At 41.1% G+C, this 25,675-nt stretch overlaps 1 protein-coding gene across 2 annotated transcripts in view; it reads left to right on the top strand.

The window, feature by feature from the left end:
- Positions 1–21,936, top strand: part of eif4e2 (eukaryotic translation initiation factor 4E family member 2) — a 35,277-nt gene extending 13,341 nt beyond the window's left edge. Inside the window, exons 3-7 of one of the 2 annotated variants that reach the window (XM_041176918.1) lie at positions 28–162; positions 4,833–4,937; positions 9,874–10,026; positions 14,325–14,461; positions 21,237–21,936. In XM_041176918.1, coding sequence (XP_041032852.1) covers positions 28–162; positions 4,833–4,937; positions 9,874–10,026; positions 14,325–14,461; positions 21,237–21,276 — 570 coding nt within the window. In that variant the 3' untranslated portion in view covers positions 21,277–21,936. The remainder of the gene's footprint in view (positions 1–27; positions 163–4,832; positions 4,938–9,873; positions 10,027–14,324; positions 14,462–21,236) is intronic. The other variant, XM_041176925.1, reaches the window with a different exon arrangement.
- The last annotated feature ends 3,739 nt before the right edge of the window (positions 21,937–25,675 follow it).

Genomic DNA, 25,675 nt, shown 5'->3' with positions numbered 1-25,675 from the left:
TTCATTCTAATATTTTGTTCCTTACAGGCAGTGGTCCCTGGTCCAGGAGAACACCCATTACAGTACAACTATACATTCTGGTACTCCAGACGTACACCAGGTCGACCCACCAGCTCTCAGAGTTATGAACAGAATGTTAAACAGATTGGAACATTTGCATCTGTAAGCACTTGTGTTGCTTTTATTAATCATGTATGCCATTACGATAGGTGTTGGTTTGGTTAGGTATTTTGTCATTGGGGTTTTCTTTATACTTGTATGCACAAAGAAATTGAAGATAATTCTTAGGAAGGTAAAATAAAGTTTTTTTCGAAGGTGTTGGGGCTAGGAGAATGGGCAAGTGAATATACCTCTGCATGATATCAGAAGACCTGGCTCGAGAGTTGAGCAGTGATTTTTTCCCACCTGCTCTTGCGCACCATCCATCCAAGTTAGTTACTCTGGGCAATGCTTTGGTATTAAAAAGGTACATATAGTTAATTGCAAGTAAATAAAGAACCAGCAGAGGCTTACAGTTGATGTTTCACTGAACTTGCCAGGTGCTCAACCAGTGAGCAGTGCTGTCTGGAAAGTTAACGTTTTTCTATGATGGCAATACATGCCACACCTTGATTCTAATCAGCCATTGGTTGTCTACACCTCTCCAGCTCTGACTTTTTAATCACCCTACATGATACAGTCTAACTAATAATTTCATAGCAGTTAGTTTATAATCTTGCAGACCAATTGCTTTTCCTTACTGAACATTTTCTAAATAACATGAATTGACTTAACACACTAAAAGTAGAATCAAAAAAGAAACTGAATCTTTCGCCGTTCTGATTCCAGTAATTCCTAATCCTTTATTATTTTAAATCAAGAATCCCTTCCATCATTTAAATGGTATGTTCAAGTCAAATTGGAAGGAGCCAATGAGACATTTTGTTCTTTCAATATAGATCTGAAAAGCCTTGTTTGCACTTTCATTTCTTATGTGCTGTTTGTCCTATCTGAATTTTCTGTAGTATTTGTCTATGAAGTAAGTATTTTAAAATCCACCCAGACGATAGAAATCATGGCCCAGATCTTTCGAGCAGCAGCCATGATCATCAGATTACTGCATAGTTCGAAAATTCTCTGACTTGACGCTGCTGTGCATGTCTGCTGGGACCTTCTGAGCTTGGTTTGCACAGAAATGCTCAGCGCAGCATCATTTGGGGAGCTGCACTGGAGCGGAGTAGAGTCAGGGGCGGACAGGACACACCCCCTTTTTACGACACTAGCTGTGGTATGGTAAGCTTAAATGTCCAGTCTGAATGTTAATGAATGAGTGAGTGGATGGGTAGGTGAGTGAGATGGATGAGGTGGTGGAGGGGTGATGGAGCGGTGCTCTCGGTGGGTGTTGGGTGGGGTGGGGGGGTGTGGGTTGGAGGGATGGTGGAGCGGTGCTCTTGGTGGGGGTAATGGGGGTGGGGAGGGGGTGGTAGGGTCAGGTGGGAGGGTGTAATTGGGTGTTGGGGAGGGGTGGTGATTGGGGGAATGTTAGTTGTGTAGTTATCCAGTTTTTTAATCTGTAACATTTCCTGGAAAACTATTCAGATATGCATTGCAGAACTGTCTGAAGCCTCCAACTCTGAGTCAGAGACATGTGCGGAGGGTCCTGGGGAACAGGGGAATTGTCCATTTGAAGTTCAAACTTCCTGGGCAATTTCCATGTAGCCCTGTAAGTCACGGCTTCCACAGGGTCCCAGCGTGCATCTTTAGTCTTAAGTCCGGCTCCAACAATCTGGAGACCGGAAGATTTGGCCCAATATTTTCAATTGTTGTATCAAACTCAAGAGTAAAATGCTCACAGTTTGGCTGTGAAGTGGCAGTGCCTGATTTGCTTGTTTGATAACTCAGCCTCTCCTGTGCCCTATGAAAACCTGACAATTTGTGGGCTGGCTTTGATTGTGAATGATAGGCATTTATTTTCCTTAGCACCGGATCAAAAGGGAATGAGGGCTGTAAGTAGGAGTGGATCAGTTGGTCAGTTCCTTCTCGCTGTGCCTCTATGGATTGGAAGCTGGATTGATATGGAAGAATACAGTGGGAGACATTGCTCCTGAAAATTTTTTTTATCAAGGATGTAAGTTGTGAACATTCTGCATAGAATTTCAAAAGGTTTCTTTATTTTGATCACCTTAGAAGAGATATAGTGCATTAAGTATTATAATCTAGTTAAATTTAGATGCTTGGTAGTAAGAGCCTGAATATTGCTGAGAAGAGGGACTTGCTTTTCATCTTACACTCATCAGGACAAATGCAAAAGTGCCAACTTTCAAACGATCACAACAATTTATATTACAGAAGATTGGTTGGCAAATAGTGATTGGCCGAGGCATTGCCATGGAGAAGGCAACAAGGAACTGTAGACTCCTCATGCTTCTGGGTAATTCAAAGGTGCAAGGCAAGAAAACAGTCCTTATGTTTGCAAACAACGAGTCCCTGCATATGATTCTATGTTGCTTCTAGTAAGCGTAAATGAGCTATGTTACGAGCTTGATTGATTATCTTAAATTGATTATTAGTGTAGCCATTAGCCCACTCAGGATTGTTCAGCAAGTGTTGCCCAATCTTGGAATCACATCTAACAGCAGATATTTTGTTTTAGGTTTTGCCAACGCAGGCTGGTTGAGTACTATGCCAATTAGGAACAGTCAGAGGAAGATGTTATTCTTCTACACATCACACAATTGAACAATGTTATTATATGAATTTCAGTGCCAGTGCAAAGCCAAATACATAGGCTGTATGTCCCAGTGATTGGCTAATCGAATCAAACAATCATACTGAATAATCCTGAGTGTGCTGATAGCCGCACTAACAACTATTTTAAGCTAATCAGTCAAGCTCATAATGTGGCTCATTTATGCTTGCTCGGATCGACAAACATTCATAGGCAGGGACCTGTTGTGTTCAAACAAAAGCAATGTATTCAGGCCTTGCACCTTTTTCAAATTACCCGGAGCTTATAGTTCCCCATTGCTTTCTCCATGGGGATGCCTTGGCCAATCAGACTTGAGTTGCCAACCAATCGGCACCCTTTTCCTCTCTGATATAAATTGTGGTGATTGTTTAAAATTTTGCATTCTTGCATTTGTCCTGATGAGTGCAAGACAAAAAGATTTGGCAACATGTCTCCCTTTTCAGCAATGGTTAAATTTACTGATTTATTCAATCTTGTTTTTGTTAACCTTCAAAATAAACTTCATTCATCACTTTCAGACTAAATGTGATTTCAGGCAGAGAGATCAGGAGTGCATGGTGATAACCCGTGCTATTTCCATTTTCCACCTTATTGATTACTGGGTTCGTTGTATGTCATGCAATATGCTATACCAGAACATATGCCCAGCTGTTTGCTATGCCAGAATGCTTTACAAGTAAGATCACGCTCAGTTTATTAGGGGAAAGAACTTGCATATGGAAGTAGAAATTTCTGCATTGAATGTATTAAAATGTATCTGAAATGAGTCTGAATATAAAGGATTGTATTAAGGCTCTGAAACCAGTGTTAACGGTCCCTGTTGGCATTTTTGTAATTTGAATTATTAACTTATCATACCTACACAAAGTAGCAAGCAAATATCATTTATTTAATCCATCTAATGTTCCTGGTTTTCTGCTATTTAGCCTTTCATCCTCTTTTCTCCTGCCTCCTGGGACAGGTTGGGCAATTGACTTCTGTGCTGCTATGGTTTGAATTGTACAGACACCAAATTGGCATTCCTTTTTCTTTTGGGGGAAATTGCCTGGATTCACTCCAATCTGGCAATTGCCAAACCATTCAAATTGCCCCAAAATATACATTCGAAAACACTGACTTCATTATTAATAAAGGAGCAATAAAATTATGCTATTTGAGTGGGATAGATAACCTGAGGGCATATACAAGATAGTAATCTTGTAGAGGAATTGAGGGTATATGATTACAAACCTGGTCAATAACCATTAGTTCAATCATAGAGTAAAATCTTACAGCTTGGATGCAATATGGTGAAGTCAAATGCGGACTTTTTCATTTGATTCTTACTCTATTCGTTGGTAGTAAGTGTTATGATGGCCATCGATTGCCAGGCATTCCATGCCATTGACACAATTATGTCTGAATAATCACCACAGTGGGTTTCACAGGTGATCATCTGCAATTGATGACCCAGAAATGTTTAGCTAACAAAATAAGATTGGTTTGCTGTCATGTTGTGTGATTAAGCTCAGCCCTGAATGAAAGGTTCCACATGAATATTTTGCCATCAGATGCCAGTTATCCAGTTATTGCTAGCTGACATCATTTGTACTATATTATTGAAAGTATTTATGCTGAGGAGATCTTGGCTTATAGAAACATAGCAATCATGTTATACAAAAACAAAATATTGTAAATGCTAGAAATCTTAAAACAAAAAAATACTGAAAATGCTCAGCAAGTCATGCAATATCTTTGGCGAGTGAAACAGAACAGAAAGTCAGTTCTGATGAAAGGTCATTAATCTGAAATATTAATTCTTTTACTCATCTTAGCATTGTGATGTGCAAGTGTTGCATCACCAGTTTATCCAGGATCAAAGGATGTCTTTGTAAGCCACTAGTAACTACTTAAAGAGTCATCTTAATTTCATCTTGGGATCATAGCCAGATCTTCCAACACAGCGTTGCAACTGAATTGAAAAAAAAACCTAAAGTTTTTGGTTCTTTGTGGCCTACACAATGCTGGAATTGATCAGCAATACTTTTAAACATTCAGGATATTCTAGTTATTCAGTGCAGCTCTGCTAGATTGCACAAAAACATTTTTTTCCTTTTCTTTTCAGGTTGAGCAGTTCTGGAGGTTTTATAGCCATTTAGTTCGACCTGGTGACCTCACAGGACACAGTGACTTTCACCTGTTCAAGGATGGCATTAAACCAATGTGGGAGGTGAAGAGCTATTTTTACAGGATATGGTTAAATAAATACGATTTGCTTGATATTTCTCCCTCTGACATTCACAAATCCAGTTTTTTGTTTTTACTTACCTGTAATCCACCTGTTATAACATGTCTATTTTAATGAATGTTAGCCTATTTATTTTAAATAGGTTAATAGTTTTTGTTTGGAGCAATTTTAACCCACATCATTCAGGCTCAGGTTGCAAAAATAATTATCCGATGATATATAAATATGGATAAATCTAATGTACGTTGTGAAACTGAATGAAATTGTCTGAATTCCAAATCAGCCAAATTTCATTCTCAACTCTTAGTTTTAGATTTGAGCCTAATTTGTCATTTTGAGGAAAAACTGTATGCAGAGACTCCGTGATTTTTTTTTGGTTGGGAAAACTCATGGCTCAGCTGCTTTATACTTGTTTGTGTTATCTTTAAAATCATAATTTTTCTTTATCTGCTTTCTACATAGTGCCTAATGTAGCTAGAGAAATCACTGACCATGGATAAAGACTGTCAACACAGAGTGGACTATAAAAATTAGATTCCAAACCCAGTTAAACAAATTATTCTGTGTTTATTATAATAGGTGGCGTTATTTGAAGTAGATTATGGATTTGATAATCTCTGCCACGTCTTTGCTTTCTCATAGAATCATACAGCATAGAAGGAGGCTATTTGGTCCATTTGCCTATGTTAACTACTCAAAAGCAGGGTCCCACTCCCCTGCTCTTCTCCTATAGCTTACAAGCTTTTCCTTTTCAGGTACATAGCTGATTCCCTTTAGAAAATTGCTGTTATATTTGCTTCCACCACTCTTTTAGGCGGTGCATTCCAGACAATAGAAACCGGCTACATTTTTATATAAAAAAATTTGATTATTCACATTTCCCTTGTGGATCTTTTGCCAATTATCTTAGGTCTGTGACATCTGGCGACAGACTCTTCTGCGGGTTTTTCCTTCCTTTATCAAAACCCCTCAATTTTGAACATTTCTATTAAATCTCCCTATAATTCTTTCGATTCTGAGGAGAACAATCCCAGTTACTCCAGTCTGTTGACGTAACTAATCCCTCATTCCTGGGACCATTAGAGTAAATCTAATTTTTACCCCCACCAAAGCCTTTGTGTGTTTCCTAAAGTGGTGCCCATAATTTTGGACGCTGCTCCAACCAGGGTTAAACTCATGTTATGTATACAACCTCCTGGCTTTGTATTTTATTCCTCAATTTATGAAGCCCAGGATCTAAATGCTTTATTAACTGATTTGTTTACCTGCCCTGCCACCTTTAAAGATTTGTGCACAAAGCACCCCAGGTCTCTCTGCTCTTGCATCCCCTTTAACATTGTACTGTTAGCATGTATTGTCTCTCTCCACTCTTCTTATTGAAATGTATCACCTCTTACTGAAATGTATCACCTCAAACCATTTGGTGAACTTTGAATTTCATCTTCTAAGAGTCAACCCATTCCACCACCCTGTCTGTGTCCTCTTGAAATCTATTACTCTCTTCCTCAATGCTGCCTACACTCCTGAGTTTTGTGTTATCTGCAGATTTTGAAATTGTACCCTGTACTCCCAAGTCCAAGGTGTTAACCCATATTGAAATGTATATATTTTTGATTCATTCATGGGATGTGGACATCACTGGCTAGGCCAGCATTTATTGCCCATCCATAATTGCCCTTGTTCAGAGGGTATTTAAGAATCAACCACATTGCTGTGGGTCTGGAGCCACATGTAGGCTAGACCAGGTAAGGACAGCAGATTTCCTTCCCTAAAGGACATTAGTGAACCAGATGGGTTTTTATGACAATCGACAATGGTTTTATGGTCATCATTAGACTTTTAATTCCAGATTTTTATTGAATTCAAATTCCACCATCTGCTGTGGCAAAATTCGAGTCCAGGTCCCCAGAGCTTTACCCTAGGTCTCTGGATTACTAGTCCAGCGACAATGCCACTATGCAATCGCCTCCCCTATGGTTTTAATCCCCTTAGAGACTGATAACTGTTTAAAAGAATGGAATCCCCAAATCACCCCAACGGAAAGAATCAAAGGACAGGATTTCACTTTCGAAAGCTTTTACTATAACAATGAAACTAAAATCAAAATAATTTGAACATTGACTAACAGGCAAATAATACTTAATTAGGACGATAAGTTTCACTTTAAACCAATACCGCAAACATTACTGGCACTCATATGGCATCAAGAGCAGTCCTAAAGTTCCTCCCAGCTTTTCTGCTGGGTTGAATTTTTCAAGAACTTTAGCCAACCTCTCCACTCTGTCTGTGTTTTCCAGATATCATTGTCACCAGCAATGCACACTTCAACAAACCCTCTCTCCCTCCGGTCACCTCCGTCATGACAGCACAGATTCCAAGAGACTCCTTTATCTAACCCTGGAATAAACCCCATTAAACAATCGAGTTGACTTTGGTAAAACTGCCTTTTCCACAGAGAAATTTACCATTTCTCCCTTTCCTTTTTTCTACTGAACGTAAAAAGACCTTTTCCTGGGAGAGGTTCACTTATTTTGCCACGTGGGTTTCTATGAGAGTGTCCTTGTTCTATGCCCACAACCCAAGTTGTAACCTGACTCCCATTTACTTGTCAGTTTGCTCTTTCCCTTCTCGCTTGCATCTCCATAGCCACCTAGGTCACAGGAGCACTTCTCCTAAGTCTAATGACAACTTTGCCGGGAAACACTAACTTTTTTCCTCAGAAGCCAACTTAGTTTCACTTTGGATTTAAAGGGACTTTCACAAAAGAAAATACAGGCTTTTTGCAAAGCATAATGTCTCAAAAATAGTAGTAGCTCCAATGCTGAACCTTGGGAAGCTTCACTGTGCCCGTGCTGCCAGTCTATAAAACAGGCATTCACCACAATTCTGTTTTCTATACCTTAAGCTAATGTTGTATCCATACTGCCCATTTTATCACATTCGCTTGTTAGCAAAATTGAAGCACGATATGTGGTACTATATTTGCTGTGTTCTATTAGTTGTAGGCAACCAGAATGACCTGTTGATATGTGATATAGGGGCACATCAAGGTGTGGGGGATTGTTGACCTCTCTGGTTCTGTACCACAGAATTAATTGTCTGCAGGAGAAGAGGAGAGAAATGAGCTCAAGAAAATCAACATATAGCTTCTATGCACCAGTACAAAGACATTTTAATTGTCATGTTGTACAAGAAGGGTTGCAATTTTGGGCTGAGTATTTAACAAATGCTCCTGGAGTTTTTTTGTGGAATAGGTTATTGTTGTTCATTAGCAAGTACTAATTTTATGTACTGAACAATGGGATACCAGGAAAGATCCTTAATGATCAGGAGAATGGGTAGTGTGGGATAAGATGCATATGGTGGAATGCTGGACTCTTTATTGTTTATTTTGGATTGAACTTGGGATGCTGACAAGGAAGGTTATTAGAGAAGTCAAGATAAAATTTGAGAGTCAAGACACTTGCTAAGAGAATAAAGCCACAAGATTCCACAGATTTTGAACAAATAAAAATAAAGTTGACTGTACAAGGTCAAAAAGGTGAAACAATTTACAATATCTGTCTTATAATCTAACATTCAGGGTTAATATGAGGCACATATGAATTAACAGGCGAACGTGCTTAAACACACCACACTGCAATAAATAGCAAATGCGCCCAAGACACATGCCACAGATTTCTCAGCAGTCAACCCAGATGTCAGTAAACACCGTGAGTCAACCAATCTTGTTGAAAGATTGCTTACAAGGGCCTCCAAACTTTTCACTTTCAAAGATCAAGCCTCTGAATTCCCTCAAAACTACTCCAACTCGGACTACCTCAACAACACACCTCCCAGAATGTCAACCTCATTTCTTGAGACTCCATTCCCCTGCACTCCAGCCTCTACTTAATGGCACAATTTCAGCTTTCTAATAGCTTCACTGGGCTGGCAGTGCCTCTGGATTTCACCAAGCTCCAAACTCCCCAGGCACACCAAGCTATAATTGGCTCCCAGGACGACTTCTGAGCCCTAACTTTTTCTAGCACGGAGCCAGTGACTTTTTTCCACCTTCTTAGCTCCCCAGGACTTCTTTTGAGCTCTGATTGCACAGAGTTATAAAACGGCTCCTGGGACCTCTCCTGAACCCTAAAATCACAGAACCAGTTAACAGCACTGCTTTTGCTGCCTGGAGCCAGCTAACATCAGCACCTTTTTGATATGGCCTTTTCCCCTGCAGCAGAACATTCACTCCCCCAGCAAACACACATAAATTGAAACCCCAGAACTTTCTTAAGCTCCACCCAATTCCATGATGACAAAGCCTTCCAGGGCCCACTGAATACTTTTAAATTAATTGTAGCTTTAACTTCCAAAACAAAACAACTCTCTGCGCAGCATTTCTTTGCAACCAATGTGGACCCCCTCATCTCCAATTCTCCAGCTAAGTAAGCCCACCTACTGTTTTATGATCTTGCCTTTCTAGCTGTTAACCCCTTAAGTCAACATGGCCCCAACCTTTTAGTGTAATAGTCTTCAAGCTGCTTTAGTTGCATTTTCTACATTTAACCCTTAATCTTCCCAGATCTAAAAATTACCTCTAAAATATTGCTATGGACCACGAACTAGGTATTTATAACAGAGTGAAGTTAGGACAAAGCTGGGTGATAATTGAAGCAATGGATAGGGCACTGTTGGTGATAAGTATGTCATGAGAAAGATTGAGGAACCAATGAGGAAGTTGTCAAAATGTTATTTGTTCCATTGCAATGAATCTCCTGCTGCTTGACTGTTTAGACTGTTGAAGTCACAAGGGAGCCAACAATTCACCTGCCTCCCTTCCCAGTTACAGCAGTTTTTGTGGAGGAGAGAGATAAAATAAATGAATGAACATAAAACTAGCCTTTGATTTAAGTTTTTTTCTGATCGTTTCCAGGATGAAGCTAATAAGAATGGTGGAAAGTGGATTATCCGTTTGCGGAAAGGACTAGCATCACGTTGCTGGGAGAATCTGATTTTGGCAATGCTGGGTGAGCAGTTTATGGTTGGAGAGGAGATATGTGGAGCTGTTGTTTCAGTTCGATTTCAGGTATACCACCTGCTTCAATTTTGCAGAGAAAATTGCTTGTTTTAGTTTTGTGTGAACAGTAGCACAAACAATAGTAATTGCCTATTTTAAAAATGCATTTCTTTACACTAAGCATATTGTGAAAGTGCTTGTGTTCCATGAAAGGTTTATGAAAATTTCTAGTGAGTAAAAATTGTATTCATTGATCCAAAAACAGAAAATGCTGGAAGAACTCGGCAGGTCTGATCACATCTGTAGAGAGAGAAACAGAGTTGATGTTTTGAGTCTGTATGACCCTTCTTCAGAGCTACAGAGAAGTAGAAATGTGATGAAATTTATACCGTATAAAGGGGGTGGAGCAGCTGAAGCTGGATAGAAGGCTGGGGGTAAAGGAGAGATTGACAAAGATGTTATGAGCAAAAGGACAAAGGGAGCATTAATGGTAATGGTAAGGGCTAAAAGTGCTGATAGTTGCATTAAGGTAAGAAAGCAGAATGTGATAATAGCAGGACACGAGTAAGCACTCTGAAAAGAACAAGTAACAGATGGCCCTAGTGGGGAGAGGGGGTGGTAGTAGGGGGCTGGGGGAAGGGATCAAAAATGGGATAAGAAGGGGGGATAAAAAGGGTGATAAAACAATGAATAAATGAATGGAAATTAAAATGAATAAAAATAATTGAATAAAAACAAAAATGAATTTTGAAAAAAGGGATGTAGATAGAGGTGGGAGTTATGGCCTGAAGAGGTTGAACTCAATGCCAAGTCCAGAAGGCTGTAATGTGCCAAATCAGAAGATGAGGTGCTGTTCCTCCAGTTTGTGTTGGGCTTCACTGGAACATTGTAGTGGACCAAGGATGGACATGTGGGCATGAGAGCAGGATGGTGTGTGGCAAGCAGCAGAAAGGTCCGGGTCATGTTTGCGGACAGACCGAAGGTGTTCCGCAAATCGGTCACCCAATCTGCATTTGGTCTCCGCATTGTAGAGGGGACTGCATTGGGAGCAGCGAATGTCTAATGTTCAGTGTAGTAAGTTCAACCATAGTTTGCCTATTAATTCATATTTACCTCGTGCCACTTCTCTGAAGGATGGGGAATTTCAGTTACATAGATTGGAGAAGTTGGGGCTGTTTTCCTTGGAGAAAAGAAGATTGAGAGCAGATCTGATAGAGGTATACAAAATCCTGAGGAGTCTGGACTGAGTACATAGGGAGAAACTGTTCCCATTGGTGGAAGGGTCAAGAACAAGATGGTACAAATTTAAAAAAGAAGCAATGGATTCATGAGGAAAAGCTTTTTCATACAGTGAGTGGTTGGGATTTTGAATGCGCCGCCTAAATGTTGTGGAGGCAGGTTACATTGACGCATTTAAGAGGAAATTGGGTTACTGTCTGAAAAGGAAGAATGTGCAGGGCCACAATGAGAAGACCAGGATGTGGCACTAGGTAAATTGTTCCTTCAGAGAGCCAGCGCATAAGTAACGGGATGAATAGCCCCCTTCTGTGCTGTTAACATTCTGTGATTCCATAAATTTTGAGTTTGCATTGAAATAATGCATTTTGGTTAATTTTAAGTACTTTTATATTTTACAATTTACTGATGTATTTAACCCAAATCCTAATTATTTCAGAGATTTTTCCCCCAACCTCCATACTGTGCTACTTCATACTGGCACTCTTTTCACTTCAGTTAATCCTAGTACTGTTATGCTGAGTTTATATATGATACTTGTTAGATTTCAGCTGGAATATTGTGTACAGCTCTGGGCACCATATTACAGGAAGGATGTGAACACATAGAGAGTACAACAGAAGAGATTTACAAGAATGGCTCCAGGGATAAGAAACTTCAGCTATGAGGATAGATTGGAAAGGTTGGGACTGTTCTCCTTGGAGAGAAGGCGGCTGAAAGGAAATTTGATAGAGTTGTTCAAAATCATGAGGGGGCAGGACAGAGTAGATAGAGAGAAGCTGTTCCCATTTGTAAAAGGATCAAGAAAGAGAGGGCACAGACTTAGTGATATGTAAAAGAAGCAAGTGTGACGTGAGAAATTTATTTTTCACACAAGTGGTTCGGGTCTGGAATGCTCTGCCTGGAAGTGTGGTGGAGGCAGGTTCAATTGAGCCATTCGTGAGGACATTAGATGATTATTTGAATAGAAACAATGTGCAAAGGTACAGGGAAAAGGCAAGGCAAAGCACTAGGTCAAAATGCTCATTTGGAGAGCTGGTGCAGAGCTTGATGAGCTGAATGGCCTCCTTCTGTGCCATTAAGATTCTGTGATTCTATCCCCCTCCAATCAGTCCATGCTGGTTCTTTCTCTACTCCCTTTGTTAACTCTTCCCCCTGCTCAATTTGCCATTAACAGCTTTTTTCCCCCTCAAAGCTTCTTCTTTTCCCTTCTGTCTCACTTCTACCCAAATTCTGACCATTGCATACTGGTTATACCTGGTAGTTTCCAGGAGAGTTCTCATCCATGTAAGCAGCAGCTAGACTTGAGGCATTTCCATTATCTTCAGGAATGGTGTAAAAGCCAGAAGGGCCCTGTCCAGTCTATTACAATTAAATGGGTAGGAGTGGGATTGAGGACAGAGGAGTTGATCTGTACCGATATTTGTCAGCAACTAGACCCAAATATTTTTGCTCTACTTTTTAGGTTTGGCAAGGAGGTAGTGGTGATAGCCTAACCCAAGTCAGACCATCAAGTGTAGAAAATTCCAGGCTCTGATTAGTTACATTCAAAAGGGTGACAGTGAAGTGACCTGTTAACCCACAAATGCATAGATATCCCAAAAGAGGTACAGGGCACTAGGCCTCCACATGTGCAGAGCTAGGCAGATAGTGTTAAGTAGGAGGACCACTATCTCAGGAATAGAGTAGACCTCAAATGTCAGGCCCCAGAGAGAGAATCTGACCTATGTTGAGAAACATTGCTGCAGGAAATTCTAACCTTCAGTGGACGTGATGAATGATTTTTGAAAAGTTGTTTGATTTTTTTGTGTTTGTTAACTGGTAGCTGTTTAAAAATTCAAAACGGTAATTGGTTGATCTTTCATAACTGAAAGAGGATTACAATAATTAGTGTTATGCACTTAAGTTATTTATGGTTTTCTTTATTTTTTTTGCCTTATGTTTAGTTGATTCGTATTTATTCATATTGGAATATGTAAGCACAATATATTAAATTTATAATGTATGTCATGCAATCCTTGGTTGGAAGTTATTGCGATGGGGTCAGAAGTGAAAGGGGGTGACGAAGGTTCTCCAGCTTGTGCATTGGCTGGTTAAGTAGCAGTCGGAAGGCAGGGTTACTGACAATTCATCTAGCTGTTTGTCCAGTATTGGTTGATTAGATATTCCCCCCAGCTAAGTATTGGAAATATCAAAGCCATTGCCTTTGGTCCCTGCCTTTTCTCTTCTGTAATCATCAACCTCCATCCCTCCACATAGTCTGAGGCTGAGCAAGACTTTTTGCAACCTTGTTGTTCTATTTGACCCCGAGATGAGCTACCAACAGCATATTTGCTCAGTCGCTAAGACAGCCTACTTCAACCTCCATAAGATCATCCTTTCCCCACTTGCTCCAGCTCATCTGCTGCTGAAGCCATCATCCATGCCTTTATGTTTAGATTCAGCAATTATCCAAGGAAGAGTCAAAATGAACTCAACATTAACTCTGTTTCTATCTCCACAGAAGCTGCCTGACCTGAGTTTTTCCAGTGCTTAGTTTTTATTGACAATATTCTCCTGGCTAGTGTCTCATCTTGTACCCTCTGTAAACTTGAACTCATTCAAAATTTTGCTGTTCATTACCTAATTTTCACTAAGTCCCATTCATCCATTGCCCGTGTTTGACGGTCTACATTTGCTCCCAGTCCAGCACCCCTAAATTTAAAAATTTTCATTCTTGTTTTCAAATACTTTTGTGGCCTCGCCATTTCTTAGAATCCTCCAAGATATGTACATGCCTCCAATTCGGGTCTCTAGCACATTCCCAATTTTTATCGCTCTTCATCTCTCGTGGGCATCTCTTCATCTGTTTTGGGCCTAAGATCTGGAGTTGCCTTCCTAAAGCTATCTGCTTCTCTCTCTCTCTCGCCTTTAAGACATCCCTTACCTATTTGACCAAACTTTTAGTCACTTGTCAAGTTTCCTTATGTGTTTTGGTGTCAAATTTTGTTTGATAACTCCTGTGAAGAGCCTTGGAATGTTTTGCTATATTAAAAGTGCTGTATAAATGCAAATTATTGTTGTTTTGAGATAAAGCGCAGTGTGTGATCCTCCAGAACTAATTACACACTTTGATTTCTCTTTATTACTAGGAAGACATTATCTCAATATGGAATAAAACAGCCAGTGACCAAGCTACTACTGCTCGCATACGAGACACATTACGACGTGTCCTAAACTTACCACCTAATACTATCATGGAATACAAGACTCATACTGACAGTATCAAGTGAGTACAGTCAGGAGCTAACAGAATTGTTTAGCCCAAGGTGTTTATATTTGGTATTAAACTTAAAATATTGAAATTAAATCAATATTGCATAAATCAAGTGAAATATGAAGGAATGTGCTTAAGTAGTGAATACATAGTCAGTAGTCACTTGTATCAGTGGCACCAAAACTGAGATGGTGAAATGAAAAGAGTTGACATTGATGCTATTCTCTTAACACTCACTCCATACCTTTCGAATCAGTCTGAAATAATGATTTATTTTCTTTCTTATGTTGTAATCCAGTTCAAATTACTGACCTGAAAGATGCACTGTAGTTTATCTAAGGGTATAAGAATTGCTATTCATTTCAATTGCATTCATTTGCACACACTATTAAACTGACATCAGAAAGGGAGACTCTTTTGTGAATTAATATTAGAAGGAAACACCTTTATGATGGTGATTTTATTGTGACTACGCTACAAATGCAAAAGATACATTTAATTTAAATGGAACTTTAAGCTACTACTCGTAATTCTTATGTTATGTTTAAGTGCCACTAGATATGCTACCAACGACACCTTCTGTCACATTGCTGATGATTGAGAGTCGACTGATGGGGCAGCAATTGTCCAGATTGGATTTGTTCTGCTTTTTATGGACAGGAGATACTCTGGCATTTTTCCATCTTGTTGAGTAGGTGCCAGCTGTACTGGAACAATTTGGCTAGGGGCCCAGCTAGTTCTTCAGCACTGCAGCTGGGATGTTGTCAGAGCCTTTGCAATATCCAGTGCCTTCTGTCACTTCTTGATATCATGTGGAGTGAATCAAATTGGCTGATGACTGGCATCTGTGATGCTGGGGACCTCAGGAGGAGGTCAAGATTGATTATTCACTCAGCATTTCTGACAGAAGGTGGTTGCAAATGCTTCAGCTTTGCCTTTTGCACGAACGTGCTTGGCCCCTGGCCCCCCCCATCATTGAAGATGAGGTTATTTGTGGAGCTGCCCCCTCCGGTTAATTGGTTAACAATCTGCCACCATTCAAGACTGGATGTGGCAGAACTGCGGAACTTTGATAAGTTCCATTGGTTGTGGGATCGCGTGTTCTATCGCATGCCGCTTCCACTGTTTAGCATGCACTTAATTGTGTGTTCTAGCTTCACCAGGTTGGCACCTCATTTTTAAGGGATGCTGGTTGCTACTCCTGGCATGCTTTTCACTCCTGATTGAACAGGGGTTGACCCCTGGCTTGATGGTAATGGTAGAGTGAAGGATATGCCAAGCTATGTGGTTACAGATTGTGGTTAAATACAATGATGCTGCTGATGGCCTGCAACGTTTCATAGATGTCCAGTTTTGAGCTGCTAGATATATTCTGAATCTTGCGCGTTTAGCACGTTGATTATACCACACAACACGATGGAGGGCTTCCTTAGTGTGAAGATGACATCTTATCTCCATAAGAACAATGCAGTGGTAACTCCCAGTACTGTCATGGACAAATATGTTTGCTACAAGTAAATTGATGAGGGCAAGGTCAAATTGTTTTATTCCCTATTGTTGGTTTTCTCACCATCTGCCACAGGCCCAGTCTGGCAGATATGTTCTCAGCATTCAGCCAGTTCAGTTAATTATGGTGCTACCTAGCCATATTTAATTCCTCCCAGCCACTCCCCCTGTCTCTCCCCCACTCCACTCAATTCCTTGACTTGAGAGGAAGTCTCAAGTTCCATGGAACATGAGGCAACTAGTTTGGTTAAATTAGGAGCAACTATTGGGATTCAATGAAATGCTTGATTAGAATAGTAGGGCAGAATCTGTGTGAAATTTATATTAGGTGAGTGGCTTACCCATTGCGCTGCTCATGGTGAGCCTGACTTTGGGAGTCAAGAGGTGAGTTACTCACCGCAGAGTTTCTAATCTCTGATCTGCTCTTGTAGCCACAGTATGTATATATCATTGGTTCAGTTAAGATTCTGGTCAATGGTTACCCCCAGGGATTCGTGAACAGCAGTATATAAATGCAAATTTTCTGGGCGGGTAAAATTTTCTTCTTCCATTCCCAGGCTTACAGAACTAAAAATATCCTATAAATCAAAGTGAGGCTAAACATATTTCAACATTAGCTTAAACAGAAAAAGTCCAGCATGGGATTCGGCGATGGTCAAGGGGAGATGGTTAAATTCTCTCTTGTTGGCGATGGTCATTGTCTGGCACTTGTGTGGTGCACAGATTACTTGCCACTTACTAGCCAAGCCTGAATGTGGTCCAGGTCTTGCTGCATTTGGACATAGACTGCTTCAGTATCTGAGATGTTGTGAGTTGTCCTGGACATTGCAGTCCTCAGTGAACAAAGCCATGTTTGATCTTATGGTGGATGGAAAATAATTTAAGCAGCTGAGGGTAGTTGGGCCTCGGACACTACCCTGAATAACTCCTGCAGTGATAGTCCGGAGCCAGGATGTTTGGCTCCGACAACCATAACCATCTTTCTTTGTGCTAGGTATGCTACTGGCAAGTGGAGAGATTTCTCTGATTTCCATAGACTTTAATTTTGCTAGGGCACTTGGTCAAATGCTGCCTTGATGTCAAGGGCAATCACTCTCACCTTATTTTTGAGGACTGGCCTCCTGTTGCTAGTTGTATTCAACAAGGCTATACTTCCATATTGGCAGACTACAGAGAGCTTAGTTTCTTTTGTATCTCTACCAGCCTTGCATATTAGTTTTGATTGGTACTGCTGGACTTTTTCTGTTTAAGCTAATGTTGAAATATGTTTAGCCTCACTTTGATTTATAGGATGTTTTTAGTTCTGTAAGCCTGGGAATGGAAGAAGAAAATTTTAACACCCAGAAAATTTGCATTTATATACTGCATCTCAAAATGCCTTACAGTCAATGAAGTACTTTTGAAGTATAATTGTTGTAATGTTGGAAATATGGCAGCCAATTTGTGCACAGAAAGCTCCCAGAAAGATCAATTTGCTGACCAAATAATCTATTTTTGTGATGTTGATTGAGGAATACTACCATTTAAACTGGGCCTCATCTGAAAGATGGCATGTACAACATTTCAGCACTTGGTCAGTCCTGCACTGGAGTGACAACCTAAACTTTAGTACTCAAGTCCTGGAGTAGGTCTTGTACCCTGAACCTTCTGACACAGGTGAGCTATGACTGACATTTGGGACCCCTGTAGAACACGTGTTTTGCTCCAATTAACATTGCAATGGAGATGGAATATAAAAGTAGCAAAGTCTTGCAGTGGTTGTACTTTTTAGTCTTCCGTGTCGTCATTGGCTTCTTCTTTGTCTTCGTCTTTGTGGTCATCTTCAGCTTCATTGTCTTCTGTCCCTCAGGACCAAGGATGACTTTCTGCCACTCCGGTGTTATGCGTCCTGAGGTAACTAAAAAGCCCAGTGCTGGATCTGCACACTCTGCCGCCGGTGGGGCAGGTAGTGTTTGATGAGGCGGGTGGGTAGGATTCTTGGATTTTGGTATGCTCTTCCGCTTAGCCTCCACCTGGAGACCAAGAGTTGTGGGAGGGGGCCTGAGTTAGGACTGGAACAAGAATGTTCCGCATACCCCACAAAAATTCAGACATAACTGGGGCCCATGTGGGTACCCATAGCAACACATTTTATTTGGAGAAAGTGAGACAAGTTAAAGGAGAATCTATTCAGTGAGAGAACAAGTTCAGCCAGGTGGAGAAGAGCGGTGGTGGATGGGGATTGTTCGGGCCTCTATTCAAAGAAGTGGAGAGACCTCAGACTGACCTAGTGGAGGATGGAGGTGTAGAGAGACTAGACATCCATAGTGCAGAGCAGGTGGTTAGGGCCAGGAAACTGGAAATTGTTGATATAACATAGGATATCAGAGGAATCGCGAATGTAAATAGGAAGAGACTGGACAAGGGGAGAGAGAATGGAGCCAAGATGGGAAGAAATGATCTCTGGAGCAGGAGCAGGCTGACATGATGGATCTAGCAGGACAGTCTGGCTTGTGGATTTTGCATGGGGCGCTGAGGGGTGTCTCACGTAGAACTCCCCTGGAGGCGAATCCAGTGGAGGGGGTCATCATGGGGGGGGAGATCCAGCAGGAGAGGTGAGTCCAGCGGAGGGGTGGGGCTCCCGCAAGGGCGGGGGAGTCCAGCGGGGGAGGGAGGAGTCCAGCAGAGGGGGGAGGAGTCCAGCAGAGGGGTGGGTGTCCCGCAGGGGGGAATCCAGCGGAGGGGTGGGTGTCCCGCAGGGGGGGGTATCCAGCAGAGGGGGGCTCCCGCGGGGTGACTCCAGCAGAGGGGGGAGGCGGGGTGGGATCCAGCCGAGTGAGGGTCCCGCAGGGGGGAATCCAGCCGAGTGGGATTCCTGCAGTGGGGAATCCAGTGGAAGGGGGCTTCCGTGGGGGGAATCCAGCGGAGGGGGGTTCATGTGGGGGAATCCAGCAGAGGAGGCTGGTCCCCTGGGTGTGTCCCGTGGGGTTTAATTGAGGGGCCGTCAGCGGGTTTGGAGGTTAGTGGGGGAGTGGTTTTAATTCCTCCAACTTTTTCTGGGTAACTATTATTGCAAGACAGTTGGAACCACCCGAAGTTTGTGGTTTATATTATAGTTTTTGATGGTTCCCATTGCAGGGAAATTGTCTAATGAAAGTTTGAACTTCCTGGGCAATTGCTGTGCAGTCCCTATGTGGGAACTTCCAGTAGGCGGCGCCCAGCACAGTTTTGGGGTACCCCTCGGTACGCTGTCCCGTAACTCAGAAGTTATGGGCCAAGATACTTCCAGTTTAATAGCTTATGCTTACTGTATGCTCTTTTGCATCCTGTATGTTCTCCTTGCACCTCAAATTTATTTTGTATAATTTCCTATCTCTTGTTTTTGCATGTTAAGGAAGTGAATTTTGTACCTTATCATTTTGTCATTTATGACCAGTTTAATTTGTCTTTGGAAACATTTCTGTGTAATTGTTTGAGTTTAATTTATTCCAAGAATACATTTCTTTGATGGCATTGGTTTTTTTGTTGCCCTGTATACTACACAAATAAAACTGACATTTTAGACATAATTGCCTTGTTGGTATTGGTTGAAACCATGCTACTGATGACCAAAAAGACATTGTGATGTGAGTAGTAGAATGTGTTTCTTATAACATGTCAGTAATCAAGTAAAATAAAAGCTCATTCTACTTGGGTCCACTTTTTAAAAAAAAATGCTTATTCGTAGCTGCTCGGAGCAACTCCCATATCCCCTCTAAAATTACTACTTAGATCAGTATCAGTATGAAGAGGTTACATTCATAGAATCGTAGAATGGTTACTACACAGGAGGGGTCCATTTGACCCATTGTGTCCATGCTGGCCCTCTGAAGGAGCAATTTGGCTAGTGCCACTCCCCTGTCTTGTCCCCATAGTCCTGCAAATTTTTCCTTTTTCAGATGATGATTCAATTCCCTTTGGAAAGCCTGAATTGACCCTGCTTCCACCAGTCTCAGGCAGTGCATTCCAGATCCCAACCACTCACTGCATGGAAAAGTTTATACTCATATTACCTTTGTTTTTTTTTGCCAGTTACCTTAAATCTGTGCCTTCTGGTTCTTGATCTGTCCACCAAGAAGAACAGTTTCCCCCTATTTACACTGTCCAGACCTCTCATGATTTTGAATGCTTCTATCAAATCTCCAGGGAGAACAGTCCCAACTTCTCCAATCTTTCTACATAACTGAGGTTTCTCATCCCTGGGCCATTCTTGTGAATCTTTTCTGCACCCTCTCTAATGGCTTCACGTTCTTCCTAAAATCCAGAACTGGACTCAGTACTTCAGTTGAGGTCAAACCATGTTTGTACCCTTGGCTTTTGTACTCTATGCCCCTGTTGATGAAGCCTAAGATGACATATGCTTTATTAACCACACTCTCAACCTGCTCTGCAACCTGCAATGATGGGTCAAAGGGAGTTTCAAAAAACAAATTAGTCATACAGTTTGTGGAATGTAAATTAATTTGGAAGTAATCTTTTTTAGGATACGGTCTTCCTCTTTCTTTTCACACAATTTATCCTACATGTACGTTGCTCTTCCTTTCCCGCTGTCGTTTGGAGCAATTTGAACTTGGCCATTTTATTTTGAGATATCCCTTTATTTTATTTGCACTGTCATCTCTTTAATCATCACTGATAAAACAAAACTGGGTTGCCATATATGGAAATAGTAAGGAATATAATACTAAAGGGGGTTACTTTTTATTACTTCAATAATGCTACATCACTTGGATAATTAGAACTTAATTTATATTGGACTTAATTCTATCCGATTCCAGTTTTCTTGTATATAGCGTATGTATCAGGCTGTAATTTATTGCCAACAGTGCCTGTTGAGAATAAGGTGTGAAGCTGATGGGCATAGGCTGCTCTTACAAAACACTACAGTACAGTTTTATAATGTCCATAAAAAATGAAATTTGCTCAATTTGCAATTTAGAGCATAAAATGGTTAATGCAATGCTGTGAAGAAATGTGCATCTCTTAATTCACAAAATCTTTGGAATAAAGTAATTGTAATGTTCTTTTTAGTGAAATAAAGTTAGTTGAATAATATGATGTGTTCTGGAAACTATGAGCATTGCATTTAGCAAACAGATTGAGATTTTGAACAAGTCTGAAAATTTGAATTAGTTTTCTTTTTTACATGGGGTGAAAGCTCCATATATAATAAATGCCTTAATCTTTGTAACTGTTACTTCAACTGATATTTCAAACTACGTTGAATGTGCACCATAATACATTCTCTAATCTTCTTTCACAGAGACAACTCAAGCTTTCGAAATACGAAAATCACTTTATGAAATCTTCATTGCACTCCGTTTGTTTAGTTGAAAGGTACGCTCTGCTTCGTTCTAGAGGAACACCACATTTAAACAAAAAAATAAATATCTTGGCATGGGATGATGTTCAGTGTAAATCCCAACAGGACATCATTATTTCAGGGAAAACTTACTCTGCTATTGGTCAATTATTGTTCTGACAGAATCAAACTTTTATTTTTATTTTTTTTAAGTCAAGTTGAGTCTGCTATGCTAATGTCCCCTATTTCTATACAATTGTTATGTTTGTTTTGAAATTTGTGAGTATTGTGAATGTCTGTGTTTTGTGGATACGTAAGTATTAGACTTAGAGCTCATGGGCAAAATTTAATGCCCTCCCTGGTAGTGAGTTTGGTGATGGGACATTTAATCAGACGGGAGGGTGGTGGGCTTGTCACATGGGGAGCATGTCTGGGGTTGCATGTGGGCAGGCAGCTTGTTCAGAGGCGATTGGTAGAACCATTCCCACACTTGCTGCCAACCTCTTCTGCCCCTCACCCTTCCCCTGCCTTTGCCACTGTCCCTCTCCATCACCAATCCCCCCTCTGCCGCTGCCCCCAGCCACCTCCCCCTGCTCTGCCACCTCCCCCCTGCCCCTTACCCCCCCCCCTCGACCACCTCACCCCTCCCCCTCACTCAGCCCCCCAGCCATCTCCTCTTCTGCCCCACTGCCCCAGCCACTACCGCCACCTCCCCACCCCTTCCCCTCTGCCGACTTCCCCCTCTGCCATCCTCCCCTTCTTCTCCTTCGCCCTCCCCCTGGGAAAGGCCCGCCACTCTCTAGTTAAATGCTTGAGTGCCACTTAATTCCGCGGGCCTCTCCTAAAAGAGATGAAGCAGGGCTGTTGCCAGCTCTCCAGCTGGCAGGCAAGACCCCTGTAGACTCCATTAAATATTGCTCAATGAGTCTGCTTGCTAACTGTGTATATAAATTATTGATTTTCAACTGACTCATGGCATTTTCATCTTATTCTCTGATCTTCCAAATTTTCTCTACTTTTTTTACCTTTCTATTTATCCTCTTTGATCTTTTGCTTTTATGAAGAAATGCTACATCTTGGTAAACAGTCTTTTATTTGAAGATGTAAATGTTTGGATCAGAAGCAAAACTGCACATTATTTGTCAGCTTGGTGCTATTTTCAAATAAAGAGCACTTTATGACTACAAGCATTTTGTGTTTTGTATTAAATCTGGCCTTATTCCCATTTGTTTGCCACTGCACAGAGGTTTGGAATAAGTAAGTTGCAAATTGCTTATTAGAGATGATAATCAACAGTGGCCTTCACAGAGGAATAGGCAGTTTTAAAATCAAGGTACCCTAATGAAACCTGGAAAAACAAGCAGTAGCAGACATTTAAGGAGATATTTCGTAATTCTCAAAAAAGATATATTCCACTGAGGAAGCAAGACAGTGAAATGGATGCACCATCCGTAGCTAACTAAAGAAGTTAAGGATGATGTCAAAAGATGTACAATGTCGCAAAGATTAGTGGATTTGGAAAATTTTAGAAATCTGTAAAAGATGACTTAACAAAAAAGGGAGAAATTGAAGTATGGCAGAAAACCAGCAAGAAATATAAAAACAATAGTAAAAGCTTCTACAAGTATACAAAATGAGTGTTGGTCCCTTAGAGGGTGAGACTGGGGAATTAATAATGGGAAACAGGGAAACAGCAGAGACTTTGAACAAGTATTTTATATCTATCTTCATAGTAGAAGACACAGCATCCCCAAGAATAGTGGAAAAGCAGGGGGCAAAAGGAAGGGAAGAACAAACTTAATACATTCATGACCACGAAAAGAAAAAGTACTGGGAAAATTAATGGGACTAAGTAGCCAGGACCTGGTGGCCTGCATCCTAAAGATAGTGGCTGCAGAGATGGTAGATGCATTGGTTGTAATCTTCCAAAACCCCCTAGATTCTGGAAAGGTTTTAGCGGGTTGGGAAACTTTAACTGTAACACCACTATTCAAGAAAGGAGGGAGACAAAAATGAAACTATAGGCCAGTTTGTCTAACATCTGTCATTAGGAAAATGCTAGAATCCATTGTTAAGGAAGTAGTAACAAGGCATTTAGAAAATCACAATGCAATCAAACAAAGTTAACATGGCTTTGTGAAAGGGAAATTGTGTTTGATAAATTTATTGGAGTTATTTAAGGATGCAACTAGCAGAGTGGATAAAAGGGAATCAGTAGATGTAGTGTATTTGGATTTCCAAAAAGCATTCAATAAGGTTACTACACAAGATAAGAACCCTGTTGTTGGGCATGGATAGAGGATTGGTTAATTAACAGAAAACAGTTGGGATAAATGGGTCATTTTCAGATTGGCAAACTGTAATTAGTGCACTGCCACAGGAATCAAGCAGTACTGCCGCCTCAACTATTTACAGTTATTAATGACTTGAATGAAGGGACTGACTATTTTAGCCAAATTTGCTGCTGATATGCAGGTAGGAAAGCAAGTTGTGAGGAGGATTCAAAGAGTCTACAAACTGAGGTTAAATGAGTGGGCAAAAATTTGGCAGGTGGAGTTCGCTGTGGGAAAATTTGAGGTTGGCAGGAAGGATAGAAAAGCAGAATAATACATAGTGGAGAGGCAGAATGCTGCAGTACAGGGGGATCCCGGTGTCCTGGTAAGTGAATCTCAAAGAGTTAGCATGCAGGTACAGCAAATAATTAAAAAGGCCAGTGGAATGTTGGCCTTTTTTGCAAAAGGGTTGGAGTAAAAAGGTAAGGAAGCCTTGCTATAACTGCAAAGGACATTGGTGAGAACACACCTGGAGTATTGTGTACAGTTTTGTCCCCTTAAGAGACTTGCATTGGAAGTAGTTGAGAGAAGGTATACTAGCCTAATCCCTGGGCTGAAGGTATTGTCTTATGAGGAAAAGTTGAGAAGCTTGGGCTTATTGAAGTTTAGAAGAATGAGAGATGATCTTATTGAAACATGTAAGATTCTGAAGGGGCATAACAGGGTAGATGCTGGGGGGATGTTTCCTGTCATGGGGGAATCTAGAACTAGCGTCCACCGTTTCAATATGAGGGGTCTCCCAATTAAGATGGAGGTGAGGAGGAATTTCTAATGAGGGTCCTTAGTCTTTGGAATTCTCTTCCACAGAAAGCAATGGAGGCTGAGCCATTGAATATATTCAAGGCTGAGTTAACAAGTTTTGATCGGCAAGGAAGTCCAAGGTTATGGGGACAGGCAGGAAAGTGGAGTTAAGGCCACAATCAGATCAGCTGTGATGTTATTGAATGGTGGAGTAGTCTGATGAGGCTGGGTCAGGAGAATAGTAGGAGGGTAGATGGGTGGTGGGGCTAGGCAAATCAGGCAAAGATTGGTGTGGGGGGGAAGAGTTGTCTCGGAGGGAAGTTGGGTGGTGGGGTTGATCCTGTTGGGTGGGGTTGGGTGAGTTGGGTGGAGGGAGGGGTCAGTTGTATAATTACCCAGGAATTAGACTTATATTTTTATGTCTAACACTTCCTGGGTAAACTATCCAGGTAAGTAGGTTGGAAGTCTTCAAATCTAACTCAGAGTTTGGAGGCTTTTTGGAGCATCAAGGGGAGCAAGAGAATTGCCCATCTGAAGTTCATACTTCCCAAGCAATTCCCATGGAGTCAGGACTTTTCATGGGGCCCTGAAGTACATCTTGTGGGGTACGTACAGTCTCTGAAGATCCAGAGACTGGAAGGTCTGGGTCATCATGTTTGCGAACCTTGCCACATGACACTTGTCTTTGTTTCTGAATTTAGAAATCTGTAGAAATAAAATCAATATTGCATAAACAGCCATAAAAGCTAGCTAATGTGTACAAATAAGAAATAATTTGGCTGTTTACATCGGTGGAATCTTTCAACCTTGGTATTTGCATAAAATAGGTCGTCTTGGATTGGTTGCTGCTTATACATCAACTAGATTACCCTTCAGAGATCATTAAATCCGGAAGGGTGCATTATAAGGTGATTGATCTGGCATCATCTAATTTACACATGTCAAAGTTAAAGGGAAAATAACTAAGCTGCACGGATATTATGTTGAAAGATTGGCACGGAACAGTGAGTTGCACTTACTGTGTTTGGGTCAGCCTGGCCTGAGGATGCTCAAGAAATACCCAATTTACTAACTGAGAAATCCACAGTACAGTATCACATTCCTGATTTCATCACATATGTTAGAGTTGTCAGAGGTTTGAACCATCAGCTGTCACTGCTTGCCCATCTGCAGTCTTGACACCAAAACAGTGATATGTGAGCGTGTGTTCCCATGCTTGGTAATTACTTCCAATAGCTATGTCCCACACCACTTTGTTTCCTCATAAATATATATGAAGTTACCACATGGAAACAAGCCATTCAGCCCAACCAACCCATTTTGGTG

This window comes from Carcharodon carcharias, chromosome 2 (assembly GCF_017639515.1).
Source record: "Carcharodon carcharias isolate sCarCar2 chromosome 2, sCarCar2.pri, whole genome shotgun sequence".
Lineage (NCBI taxonomy): Eukaryota > Metazoa > Chordata > Chondrichthyes > Lamniformes > Lamnidae > Carcharodon > Carcharodon carcharias.
This window is presented reverse-complemented; position numbering and strand designations above follow the sequence as displayed.